We start from the raw sequence: 14,496 nt of genomic DNA, 5'->3' as shown, positions 1-14,496 counted from the left end.
CATTAGCGGCTCAACCAGTTGTAGCTTCATCAGGAAAGCTCACTTCTGAACAGTACAAAGAATTTGTTTTATTTCAGTGGTTTAATGAGCAAGGCAGGCAAAAGTTCAAAATGGAAAAGTGAAGGGTTTGGAAGCAGAGTGGTCTAACCCACTTTCTGTAGTTTTTGAGGAAAATGGGTTCAAAGTTTTGTGTTTTCCAGAATGGTCTAACATTCAAAGTGCCACTGTATTTGGGCAATGGCTTAGACCACTTTGCCACTAAAATCTAGACCATAAAATATTACAGAAATTATCTTAAACTCAGTTTGGATTTTTTGTGGGTTAGACCACTCTGCTTTGAACCCCTTCAAGTATAAATTAGAAGTGGATAAACAAGTGGCAGGCAGAGATTGAGTTGTAGGCTACTAGGTTGAATTTGGTCAGATGGTTAGCGTTATGGAGATGTTTTGCAAGCAGAAGGAAGATTGTTATTGTCATCAGATACACAGTCAGAATTATGATGTATTGTACTGCTTTTTACATCTGTAAATATACAGTACCTGTATCTGTAAATACCAATCTACTTGCGCACCGGCCAGGCATTTCATTTTTCCACAGGTCAGGTCTGAAGATTTGGCGTTACTCATCGTGTCTCCTTGTGCTGCAGGTATTTGAAGGCAACCAGGACGCAGAAACACCCGTCCTCGCCCTGTTCAACACTTCCACAGTGGCACGCTACATTCGGATCAACCCACAGACCTGGTATCAGAACGGGACACAAGGGGACATCTGCCTGAGAGCTGAAGTGTTGGGCTGCGCACTCCCAGGTTAGAATTGAACAGCTTCTATCCACATGTTTTTACACCGTGTTTAGCAGCTGTGACACACACCTTTCCCTGTTCACAGATCCTAATAATATCTATGCATGGCAGATGGAGCCGACAGAGTCCAGAGACAAACTGGACTTCAGACACCACAACTACAAGGAGATGAGAAAGGTAGGACAGAGTCTGATATAATGATAATGATTTTGTTGTTTTTTTCTTTTCTAACTGCGATTTAATGCAACAAGTTGATTTTTTTTTTACCTTAAATAGAGCTGTATTGTCAAAAAGCATCTTTAGTAAACTCAACCAGAGATGAACAAATCCAGTAGTTTGTGGTGCTGTAGTGAGTAGATAGACACCCACAGTGTATGTGTGTGCTCTGGTTCTACTCTGACCGAAAAACAAATAGTACATGAGGCTTCATTCCTTCGAGGCAGCGTCGTCACTGTGCTGCCACTACCAGCGGTCAGTTTGAAGACACCGTCCAGCCCACAGAGACAAACACTGATCCTCATTGTGCAAACTCACATTTTTATTCCCTTTTTTCAGAGAGGAAATTTTAGACTCCACTGGTCTGATGGTTGTAGATGTAGTGGTCATATTCAAATTCAATGACAAGTCAAAAAGTGAATCGGGGAGAAATTTTCACTTCATTCAGTCGTCTAACTTGCTTTGTTTGGGCGCTTAATGGTTCCTTTGACACGGTCCGATATTCATGTTTTGTTGTCTAACTTTCCAAACAAGACTCAGCACAAACAAGCAAAAGCTGATCAGAGAAGATAATATTTATAATAATCTATATTTATAGAGCGCTTTTCATAATCCAAGTTACTATGTGCTTCACAAGGCAGAAAATAACACATACAAGCCATAAAATCAGATTGTAAAAGACAGATAAAAACACCAATTAGTAGAAACTAATGTAGTTTTAAACATTTTAAAAGAAGTGAGAGAAAGTTCAATGGAAAGTACAACTTAAGTCAAATCAGGAAAGACTCATATAAAAATGTGTTTATGAAGGGACTTAAAGAAGATCACTGACTCAACCAACCTGATTTCCTTGTGCAGAAAACACTTCCAAGAATCTGGCTGAAAACTAAAGAGGACGAAACACCTCAGCCTGGAGATCTTAAAGTGTGTAGCGGTACATGTGATACAAAGAGTTTATATACAGTCACTGACCACTTCATTAGGTATCCTGAGGAAAACAAATAGTAAAGAAAGCAGCAATATTTTGATCCAAAAAATGTTGTAAAATAATTGAAAATAACATTTCTTTCCATAATTAAACACATACATTTTGTTGCATTCATTAGTAATTGTATCCTGTTTTCTAAAGATATATTTACAGTTTTACACTTGGATTTCATAGGTGTACCTAATAAAGTGGCCAGTGAGTGTATAGCTGGTAGAGAATCCATGTAGGGGCCTTAGAAGTAAAATCTTAAACTCTCTCCTGAAACCACTGGAAGCCAGTATAAAGACGCTGAAACTGAAGTGACATGGTTGTGTGTGGCGGCTCTGTCTAATAGAGTTGAGTTCTGTACAGTCAATCAACAGAGTTATGGTTCAGCCAGATAAAAAGGCTGTAGTAGTAATCCACGCCTGGCAAGATTAAAGTGTGTTAAATGGTGTCTGCACCTTCAAAAATTATTGTGTTTTTTAAAAATATTTCTAAGATGACAAATTGTAGAAATCAAGTGATGTGGTGCTCACAACCAGGCGCCAGGTGACTCTTTGCAACTGCTGTGATTTGATGCCAGAGGGAACCAGCGGATGGCAATGTGCCATGTGCTTGCAAAAACCCCCAAGTATCTCTTTTTTACATGAGCACATTTTGTTTGACATCACAAAGGCAGTCATTAAATGAACTCAGGATACCAGGATTGGAAGTTAGTTATCTATGCAACAAGGTAAAGACACTTAAACACCAACAAGGAATCAAGAGCAGAGCTGACCTTTGAAATATCTACTGGAAAAACATGTGAAATTAATATTAGCTCCAAATGACACTGTTGTGCATGACGGTGTTAATCGCTTTTGTTGTTTCCCAGCTGATGAAGTCGGTGAACGATGCGTGTCCTGACATCACTCGCATCTACAGCATCGGGAAGAGCTACACCGGTCTGAAGCTCTACGTCATGGAGATCTCTGACAATCCAGGAAAACACGAGCTGGGTGAGACACAGAGTGTGATGTGAAAGCTGCGAGAGAGTAAACTTTCCCTCTAAAACGTCTTTTACTGTTGTTCATCTCTAAAACGAAGGAGATCCAAGAGTCAGGTCAGTTCTAGATTGAAACATATTGGTCAACCTTTCTGTTTGGAGTTTGCATGTTGTCCTTGTGGCTGCATCACTTTTCTCCAGGTGTTGTGGCGTCCTTCTACAGTCCAAATACATTCATGGCAGATTAATTGGGGATTCTAAACTTGCCACTAGTGCGAGTATAAATCTGTTTTTACCCAGTGTCTGCTGGGAAATGGTCCAGTGTTCCGCTACAGGTTAAAGCAGGTATATAATGGATGACTGGATGAAATATTAGCAAGGGGCTTTACAATCTGTACATTATACATGAGTCTTTGTCCGTAGATCCTTGATTTAAATCAGGAAAAACTCCCCCAAAAAAAACTCTCTAAGGGAAGAGAACAGGGAAGAAGCCTCAGAGAGATAAACTGTGGACAGACATGATGAACAATAAGTGCTGCACAGAAGCGTAATATAGCAGATTAACAATATAGATACATACATACACTATCATTCAAAAATATGGGGTCACCCAGGCAATTTCATGTTTTCCATGAAAACTCACGGTTTTATTCATGCGCTAGCATAATTGCACAAGGGTTTCCTAATCATCAATTAGCCTTTCAACACCATTAGCTAACACAATGTAGCATTAGAACACAGGAGTGATGGTTTCTGGAAATGTTCCTCTGTACCCCTATGGAGATATTCCATTAAAAATCAGCCGTTTCCAGCTAGAATAGGTATTGAATTGTATTTAGCACTTAGTTCAGTGAATCCTCACGTACATTACGTTTCTATTAGAGGTGCAGAGTCTCCATGCAATGCGTCAGGAGCTTTGTCTACTGCCATCCTCATCATAATGTGTGGAACTCCAACACAAACATAACAAGCTCAAAATCTACTCTAATGCATGTGTTCCCTAGTAACTAAATGTTCTACATACTCTGATAGTCACCCAAACATATGTAAGATATTGTATTTATTCATTTGCATATGGACATATCCAGTCTAATAAAACAAAGAAATGAGATGAGTATATGCATGTACTGTCCAGTAGAAAGGTGAGGCCAAAATATAAGACCCGTTGACTATGTAAATGTGGCCTTAAAAAAGAAATGTATATCATTTTGCAGCTGTTGGCCTCACAGGGTTAACTAAACCTGTCAGTATCGCTTATCTACTAATGAGAGGAACCATTTCAGGAAGGGTCAGATTCTTTGCATTCACACGCTAATAAAGGGTGGGAGGGTCAGCAGGGACTCGTACACTGGTTCCCACTGTATCTCAACCCTCCTACAGTGCAGCACTGTGTGAAAAATAACCCTGTACGGATTGGAGTTCCTCTTTGTTTGCTCTGAGGTGTACAAATGTTTTCTTTGGCCTCCTCAGCTCAGCCCACATGGCAGCAGTCTGGAGACGTTTTCCCGCCAAAACACATGGCAGCGAAGGCAGCACAGACGAGCAGAGGGAGGCTTACCAAATCGAAGACTGCTAGGTTATTTAGTTGTCAAATGTAATGCTCAGGGCTGCACAGTGGAGTAGTGGTTAGCACTTTCGCCTTGCAGCAAGAAGGTCCCTGGTTCGCGTCCCGGCTTTCCCGGGATCTTTCTGCGTGGAGTTTGCATGTTCTCCCTGTGCATACGTGGGTTCTCTCTGGGTACTCCAGCTTCCTCCCACAGTCCAAAAAATATGCTGAGGTTAATTGATCATTCTAAATTGCCCGTAGGTGTGAATGTGAGAGTGATTGTTTGTCTATATATGTAGCCCTGCGACAGACTGGCGACCTGTCTAGGGTGTCCCCTGCCTTCGCCCGAGTCAGCTGGGATAAACTCCAGCCCCCCCGCGACCCTAGTGAGGATTAAGCGGTGTATAGATAATGGATGGATGGATGGATGTAATGCTCAGACAAGTGCATAAAGTCTGACAGAGGATGTTTCACCTTGATGTAGTTCCAAAAATGTCCTTTTTCACTTCAAGCCTCATTGTCTGTTGTTTAACCCGATGACTGCAGCTTTAATGAAGGAAAACATCATTTTTTCCCCCTCCACTCTGTTCAGTCTTTTTTTCCACAGACCAGCGTTGGTTTGGTTTGATTTTATGCTCCAACTTTTCACTATTTATCATTTCAGCGGTTACAGTTGGATCGGTGGGTTCAAAGACGTCAAATCTTCAGCCTCTTCCCTTTTTTTCAGTTATGTAACCTCATTGATGCTGTTTTCTCAGTTTTTTTTCAAAGCTTTTCTGCTGTTGCTGATGCTCATCTCTTGGCTGGGACACTAATACTTATTTATGGCTGTGGAAGTTAGATAAATAAATGAACAAAAGCAAAGGAATTTCGGTGAATGCAACTACCTCATACGGGTGCAAAAATAACCACCTCACTTCTGTGCACTACCACTCACAATGCATATATTACTGCTGCTAGTACAATTGTGTTTTTATGTAGAGTTTTAGAGTTTGAGAATGTTTTAAAGCGTATATTGTTTGTGCACTTAAGGAGTGGCTCTTTAAATTCCGTTGTACTTTGTATAATGACAATAAAGGCTTTCTATTCTAGGAATCACGCAAAAAAATACTGCTGTTTGCCCGCTTGGGATAGTAACCACAACCTTGCAAGTAGACCATATATTCATAAGCATATCTCCCTTTTGTTTCTGCTTTTCCTTCTGAATATTAACACCAACTGAACCCTGTGCAGCCAAGTCAAACACCAGATAACCAGTAGCAGGGATGAAAATGAATACCTTAACAATCAATGGATCTTGCAGTCAGAAGTCAAGTTGTACATTTGGCTTTTCTACCCAACGGCTTCAAACAAAACAAGAAAAGCAGCTCAACACTCTTCCAAATGTATTTCCATCAGCCAGGCACCAAAAGCTAGTAGACATCCTTAATATATGTACGTAATGACCACCTTCTGACCAAGCATATCATCAATCTGAGCATATTTCTCTCATATTTAGATAACTGCTGTAATTTACTTCTATAAGCCCTGTTATCTTTTGAATTATTGGTTTACAGTTCTGGCTCTTGAAGAACTTGAACTGGCTTTAGACTATGAACAGAGCATCTGTGAACTATTATATCAAAACATTCTTCCCACAAAGTTTGCTACTCAGAGAAAAAAAAAAACAAAGTTTGGAGTTCAGATTTTTACCAAGTATGACCAAATCTGGACACACATTCTGCTAAGAGTAATTTATATTTTTATAAGATTTTACTTTATTCACAGTTTCTTTCTGACTCCACCAACAACACACTGAGTACAATTCATCTTCATCAGAAACTGTACAATCAGGACACTAATCATTCCTTCACTTTCACTCTCTAGAGCAGCTTGATGGTCCCACTAAATTACCATTTTGTTTTCATTAGATTATTTTTTTTTAATTGCTAAACACTAGCAGTGATTCAGAACTCTGGAATCAGACTTAGAAGATCTTGAATATTTACAACCAAACCTAAAACTGTTACATTAATCCGAATACACCGACTGCACAGATCTCCTCAATAAACATGTATGCTTTACAACAAAAAGTCTGCACAAACCCAAATCAGACGATTCTTTGAACTACGATGTGAGAAACTCCTCTGCAGTGTTGCATTAGCAGTGAAGTGAGCTGAAACTCCTCCTCAAAAACAGTTTTGAGGAGGATGTGTGAGATTTCAGAGATTCCTGCCAGTTCAGTGTATGTGCACCAAACAGAAAATACATCCAGGTCCTTCAATGGGGTCAGTGACAGATGTTGATCTGTGCATCTGTGCCTTGACAACACAGAAACTGCAGGTTCACCAGAGGTTTTAAGGGTAGATTTCTCATTATTAGATGCATTACAAGAATGAATTTCAATTAGAGGCTTCTTTAACTCCTCTCCAGTGAGGACAGTTACAGGAAGTCATTCCTGCCCGCTGCAATAATGCTGTACACTGCCGTAGAGAGAAGACTTGTCTTTGCACATTCAACTTTAATTTTCACTTTGGGAATTTCAACTTATCTCATCTTTAGTCTTTGTTGTTTTGTTTTCTTTTTATCTAGTATGATTTTTTAAAATTGTGTTTTTTATGAGGGTTTCGTGACATGCAAATTACTGCTGCAACATTACAGTTTCTCTCAGGGGATCAGTAAAGTACTCTAGCTTAAGTATATTAGAATAACAAAACATGTTGATATATAAAAAAGATTATCCTGTAAATGTAAAACAGACTGGATCTGTACACTGCTGAATCTGGTATTCTCCGGGGGCACCAACACTTGGCTGGTCTTGAACCAAGAACTACAGAAACTGGGGCTGGGATTACTAATCCAGAGAAGAAGAAGAAAAAAAAACAGATTCAGTATTGATGTTAAAATTTGAAGTAGTAGTGTATCAAAAACCCGATATAGTCATTATCTGCCAGATTTTTGACTGCTAAAGAAGTTTTAATACGGCTAGCTGGTGTTTGTAAGTGGCTTTTGTAATCCCTGTCTTTGATATTCACCCTTTGAAATGGCATTTTTTTCTTTTATATTTTTTAACTAATAGTTGAACGCTGGACAGCATACATAAATGTTTTTAAAAGCACTGCTCCCTCTAAGCTGCGTACGTGCGCAATTGCGCACTGCTGACACGGTCTCCGCGCACAGAAATTCTGCGCTGCGCACAAAAAAAAATCCAACCAAAATTGTAAATAAAATAAACACGTAACAATTCATTCTGTGCTATTTTTCAATGTGAGTCAGTTAGTGACCGGTGACTGGCTGCTGCAGCCAATGATGCGATTCACATACGTATTTACCATAGACTGTATATAATGGTATTTACGCAGCTAATCAACGTCAGGTGTCCTTATGTGCAGCCATCGTTGTTGTCATAGATATGAATGAGTAGATAGGACACGCCCCTTTGAGCTGCGGCTACGGCGAGGCTAAGCTAGTGGGGGCAAGGTTTCAGTGCATTCCGTTGATTTACACGGCGTGAAAACGGAAACAACAAGTATGCCGGCTCACTGTGCTGCATACAGTTACACACTGCGTCGTACGATTGAGACAAGCAAACTTGGAATGACTTTTCATAGGTAAGAATAGTTTTTGGCTCTTTTTTCATTATGAAATCTTGTTGAGAGCTTCCAGTCTATGAGAGCTAACTAGTTAGCCACTAGCAAAATGCTAAGGCGAGCTAGCAGCTAGACAAGCAAATACCAGACAATTAATAGTAGCTGTAGTATAGTTGTACAAGCAGTAGTAGTAATACTAAAAGTACAAGCAGCAGTAGTAGTATAAACAGCTGTCAGAGTCATAGAAGTAGTATCAGCATTTGTAATAGTATTACAAGTTGTAGTAGCAGTGCCAGTATCAGCAGTAGTAGTGTACTATCACTACTACTAGTAGTAGTCACATTGCTATTACTACCACCAATACTACCAATAGTAGTTATAAAGCCTAACTCATGTATATCCAGATTACCATCTATGTTCTTCCTCCAAACCCATTTTATGATTGAGATTACAGGCAGTTCTTTAGGACTGCTCTCAAATAATTGAAATGTTACTAAACAAGGTTATACTTATCAAATTAAATAGCTCTGGTCTCCAGTATATTGGCGAATTCAGTTCTTTGTACTTAATTTATTAGCATGATTTCTTTTTAATATGTTGTGTACAGACTTAATTACTTCTCTGTCTACTTTTCTTACTCCATGTAGGTTTCCCAGAGACTGTGGGTTGAGGAGGAATTGGAAGTTTGTCGGCTTAGACCTGGTGTCATTCCATCAGTGTTAAACTTCCCGGCTCATCTTGGAAGAGTACGTGCCAGAAAGACCACGACCAAGCAGCCTTGAGATCTTAGGCAGCGTCTCCCTCAGGTGGGTGTTGACGGTGTTCACAGTCAGGTCTGTGGTAATCCTGTCAAAAAACAAAACAGAAAAAAATCTAGATTATAAATCAACATGTAACCAAAGCACTCTGTGTATAACGCCATATTATAGGATGTAGTTCAGAAAATGTCAAAGTATAGTATACTTTTCAAGAATAACATAGTATGGCCTGTAGTTCATAGTACAGCATGTTGGCAAGAAAAAAAAAACATAGATTATTATGTGGTTCAAAAAGCGCAAAATGATAGGATGCTGCCTAAAATTGTCATGTATGATATGTGGTTCAAAAAATGTCATAGTGCAGTAAATTGTCAAAATAGTATGTAATTCAAGAAAACATCAGAGTATAATATGTCATCTAAAAAATGCCATAGAATAATAATTTCATTGCACAAGTAAAAGTATAGTAACTTTTAAAACTCTTTGAATTCTTATATGTTGCTAAAAAAAAACTAAAAAACACTAAAACAAAAAACCGTCACAGTAATATGTCACTTAAAAAAGCCTATAGTATAGCGTGTCGCCCAACAAACATCATAGTATAGCATGTCGCTCTAAAAACATCATAGTATAGCCTTTAGTCCACAGCTGTCAGTAGGTGAGGAGCAACACAAAAACAGTCCAAATGCTGGTTTCCAGAGGGTTAGACGAGAATTTATTTGAAAGAGTAACTTTACAACAACACAACATGTGAGGGGGTTAAAAACAAATGGGTGTTAGTAAAATAAAAATAAATCAACAGAACTAAAAGTGAACTTCATGTTGACATTGATGGGCATTCCAACCAGGAACAAAGTAAAAGATAATCAATACGAAAAAAAACTCTTCCTGTTCACCTCTTAAAACCCAAAAACACACCACAGTAGCACCCTAAACTAAAACTACCAATGGGTTCCCTGTTTTCCTTTCTGAACATTTCAAAGGTCCCTCTCTATCTCCCCACACATCCACCAACCACTGGAACACATCTGCAAAGTTCTGCCAGGCCAGCTCAGCTTCCCCTCAGAAGAAGTGGTGCCACCTGCCAGATGAAGGAGCCTTTTGAGAGGCAGCTGGCATCGTGATTGGACTGTACTTTGGTCTGTTCCAATCCAGCTTCAGCTCCAGAGACGGCAGGCGGGACGAGTCAACGGAGGCCGGATGGACGAAGGCATGCAGCTGAGTACAATCCAGAAAACAACAGAGGAGGAGTGCAGCATCCCAGGGCCAGAACAGAGTAGCATCATATGTCTCTTAGAAAACATCATAGTATAGCCTTTGGTATGAAAAAAACACCATCATATACATCGTAGATTGTACAAATAATAAGTCAAAGGAAAGAGACATACATTGTAGAATTGTAGTAACTGTGGGCTGACTGATTTACTGAATATCAGTATTTTATTTTTTACTGATTTACGGTAATAAATACATTTAAAAATGGCGCTACTTTGGCTCTGAACCTTTATCTACCTGTGGTTGCTCTGTCTTCTGGAGTGATTTGATTGGTTATACGTAACGAATAAAACTCCTTTAACTTTACATCTGTAAACAAAACGAAAACGTATCAACAAAGTTTTCTGTCAGAGTTTGTGTTCTTCTAAGTTTAACTCAAGATTTTAAATACTTTCATTTACTGCAAATGAATATCTACTCCAAATGTCTCACAAATAATCATTATCAGCCTTAAAAACCCACAAAACACCCCTCTATACTCGACCACACTTAGTACAGTTCGGTTCCCCCTTCTATAAATCTGCTTGGAATCGTCCACTTCCTGTTTGTCAAAGTGGCCTTCTACCTGGACAGGTTTTGTTGGAGCTCATGCAACAAACATTTTGGGTAACTGCACTTTAATATGGATGGATGACACTGAATTAGAGTCTGTTTTAATGAGACTGAGTTAAGATGTGTAGCTCTGTCATTAAATAGGAAATTATTTCTCAGAATTCACAGAGAAAAGTCTGAAATGTTTGCTAGGTTAGCATCCCACATGTTCTTTGGCTCAGCTAAAGCTAACTCTCTCCAACTTCTGGATCTCTTGAGTTGCTTGTTGTTAAATTATCTTGCTAGAGGTGCTGAAGCTCAGAAAGTCTGAGATGTTTGTTCAAAATAAGCTCATTCTCAAGTCCTATCTGAACTGTCTTCTTTTGTTTTAACTTTCCCTAAACTTAAGAGTTAATGACAGAGCAGCACATCCAGAGTCAGTCTCATTTATGTAGAGATTAATCTTCAGTGTCATTCATTGATGTTAAAGTGCAGTTTTTCAAATGTTTGTTGCACATGCTCCCGACCAAAGCAGTCCAGGTGGAAGATGATGTGAAGAGAAAGCTCCAGAGGATGAATATCACACATTTACATTGGAAATAAATGTCCTTTAATTAGACATTGTCATGCAAAAGTTGGATTTCCCTTTAATGATGTTCAAATCTTTGTTGAGTGTTTTGTTGATGTTGGTTTCTAAATGTTTTCTGACACTCGGCCCCAAAGATTAAAACTTTTCACGGCTCACAAGCTGCAACAATTCACACATTATCAACTATCTTTCTGACTAAACTAAGATAAAAAGTGAAAAACTGCCTGATTCCTGCATCATGAATGTAAATCTTTTTGGTTTTTATGACGGTAAACTGAATATATTTGGGCTTGACATCTTATAAACCAAAACAAGAAATGAATTACTGGAGAAAACAATCAACAGATTAATGGACAAAGAAAATGTGTTTTCCAACATATATGGCTGAATTACTCCAACGTTACAAAATACATACACTTTTAATTCAATTTTATTTATATAACCCCAATTACAGGTCAAATTGTCTCAAGATGCTTTATTTTTTATACTTTTTTGTCATATTTAAAATATGACAAAGTAAGAAATTTAGACCTCTTGACTAATCCAATTTATTATTTAGTTTTTAAGAGACTAATTGACAATTCAGACTTTCTCCACTAAAACTAATAAACATGAGGTCAAATAGAAGGAACAGTTTTAAATACTGCAGTCCCACGATGACAAGAATAAAGTTCCTCAACAAAAACTTAATCTGCTGGTGGATTCCATTAAAGTCCTAAGAAATGATAATAAAGTGTGATACTAAAGGTTTGTGGTGCTAAAAATCTCAAAGATATCAAGTTGAACATCTGGATGGAGGTTGATAAAAGTTGACCTTCTTTCATTTCTCTGGAGCTGACTCCATGGATTTTATGGATGGTGGTTAAAGACCTGCTCTTCTAGTGGTCTTCCTTCTAGTCGCTGTAAAAAGTCAGTCCATCCTGGCTGACTTCAACACCTCTTCATGACAACTTGTTCTGCCTCCGACCTCGTGGAAACTCAAGAAACTCGGGGAAACCTGTCGAGACTCAAGGAACTCATCGAGACTCGAAGAACTCGTCGGGCGGGGGAAGGTGTGGTGGGTGGTGGGGGAGTAGAGGGGGGAGGCCGCCACCCACCTCCCCGCCTACTCTCCGCCCTGACTCCACCCAGACTCCGCCTTGGCTCAGCCCATGTGGTGACTTCAGGAACTACGATGCCAAAGGGACGACGAAATTATTTCTTTGTATCTGATCTGTAGCTCAGTGAGTTAAGGATTTGCCTATGGAGCTGCAGGTCGCTGGTTCAAGACCAGACCATTCTTAAATTTTTATCAAAAGATTGACAAAGACAAAGAAAGAAAACTGCCAGTGGCGGGTCTTGAACCTGCGACCTTCCACTTGGTAGTCCTCTTCTTATCCTCCTGAGCTACTCGCTCAGATGCTAATTCTTCTTTTTTTTGCGCATTTATCATCTATTTTTTGTCGTTTTCGAGTTTTTTTTTTAACTGGAGTCTCGACTCGACCGTTTTTCTCAGGAGGTTGGGCTTCAGCCTTTGTTCTGGAGGGTGGAACCCTCAGTTCCAAGACTTTCCAAAGCCTCCACACCTCCCGAGTCCTCAGGACCTGAGCTTTCACACAGTCTGAGGGCTGAAATTTTCTAAGTCCCACAGTAGTTCTCTGTTAGATTGAACCTTCAGACAGTCCAAGGACTGAAATCTTCTAAGTTTCTGAGTAGTTCTCTGTTAGTTTGAACCTTTCGACAGTCTGAGGACTGAAAACCTCAAAGTTCTTGAGCAGTTCTCTGTTAGTTTGAACCTTCAGACAGTCTGAGGGCTGAAGTTTTAAAAGTTTCTCAGTACTTCTCTGCTAGTTTGAACCTTCAGACACTCTGAGGACTGAAAACCTAAAAGTTATTGAGTAGTTCTCTGTTAGTTTGAACCTTCAGACAGTCTGAGGACTGAAATCTTAAAAGTTTCTCAGTACTTCTCTGTTAGTTTGAACTTTCTAGTTAACAGAAGCCTTAAAACTTGTGACCATGAGTCTTGATTTCACATTTAGACCATCTGAGTTCTTCTCAGACTTTCACCTGTGGGTTTTTTAGAAATCCTGACCAAACTTTGATTCTCTTCACTGAACAATAAAGTTTGTGGAGCTCAGAAGGTAACATTAGTTTGATCAATGCCTTCAACTACTAGTAGACTTTATCTGGAAAGCAGTTTTCTGAAATGAGCACTTAGTAAATCTGTCCACAATCAAACCAAGAACATAGAAAGAGGAAATGTTTGAAGAAACAACTTGATCTTTTAATTTCAGACTAGAAAACACTTTAAGGCCTTTTTCTGTTTTTGCTTTTTTGATCATTTTATTGTTTCTTCTGTTTAATTTGATCTTCTAAAGTTTAACTGGTGCCCTTTCAGAGGTTTTATCTTTAGTTTGATTCTCCTTAAATGTTTAGTTTTGCTCTTTTCTCACCTTTTATTCTGTTCTAATGTCTGATCTGATTTCGAAATGTTTTGTCTTTTTAATGATTAATTATTGTTTTTTTAAATGTTTTATCGGCTTGTTTGAAAAATTTTGTTTTCTTTCCCAATGTTTAATTTTTCGATTAAATCTTTAAGGTTTTTCTTTTTAAATGTTTTACCACCTTTTAATGGTTAATTTTCTTTTTTTAATGCTTCATTGTATTTTCTGTTTAATTCCTATTTAAAGTTTTATTGTCTTTAAGATTTAATTTTCTAATTAAACATTTATTTTTTTAATTAAATGTTTAGACTTTTAAAGGTTTAATAATCTAATTAAATGTTTTATATTTTTCTATATGTGTAATATTCTTGTTTAATTGTATTTTTTAAATGTTTATCTAAAATATTTCATCTTTAATGTTTAATATTTTTGTTTAAAAATTTTTGTTTAATTTCATAATTACATGCTTTGTATCTTCCGTTTAATTATCTAATTAAATATTTCGTCTAATATAATTTAATTGTATTTAATGTTTAATTTTCTTTTTAAAAGTTTTATTATATTAAATGTTTTTTTCCTTTGATTTAATTGCTTTTTTACTGTAGTTTATTTCTTTAATCTTTTTTTTCTGTCAAGATTTTAACCCCAACCTTAAAAATTAAACAAACCCTTAAATCACAATGAAAATACTTCTGTTGTCACAATCATGAGTCAATTATTCATTTTATCAATTCAACTTTATTTGTTTAGCACCTTTCACACAGATTACAAAACTAAACAAGCAAAGAGGAAAAACTATGCTAAAACTATGATTAAAACTCAAAAACAAACAAA

At 38.0% G+C, this 14,496-nt stretch overlaps 1 protein-coding gene and 1 long non-coding RNA gene across 3 annotated transcripts in view; both read left to right on the top strand.

Annotated features, from left to right (window-relative positions):
• The window catches only part of LOC111563482 (probable carboxypeptidase X1), a 47,231-nt gene that overhangs the window by 15,453 nt on the left and 17,282 nt on the right, over positions 1–14,496 (top strand). For both annotated transcript variants that reach the window (XM_055016385.1, XM_055016384.1), the window contains 3 exons: positions 647–806; positions 886–977; positions 2,861–2,984. In XM_055016385.1, coding sequence (XP_054872360.1) covers positions 647–806; positions 886–977; positions 2,861–2,984 — 376 coding nt within the window. The remainder of the gene's footprint in view (positions 1–646; positions 807–885; positions 978–2,860; positions 2,985–14,496) is intronic.
• On the top strand, positions 2,994–13,815 carry LOC129350321 (uncharacterized). Its single transcript, XR_008603692.1, has 3 exons — positions 2,994–8,107; positions 8,734–8,892; positions 9,828–13,815. It is a non-coding gene; the product is annotated as an uncharacterized LOC129350321 (long non-coding RNA).

This window comes from Amphiprion ocellaris, chromosome 13, assembly GCF_022539595.1.
Source record: "Amphiprion ocellaris isolate individual 3 ecotype Okinawa chromosome 13, ASM2253959v1, whole genome shotgun sequence".
Lineage (NCBI taxonomy): Eukaryota > Metazoa > Chordata > Actinopteri > Pomacentridae > Amphiprion > Amphiprion ocellaris.
The sequence above is the reverse complement of the archived record's forward strand: the minus strand, read 5'-3'. Positions and strand labels throughout refer to the sequence as shown.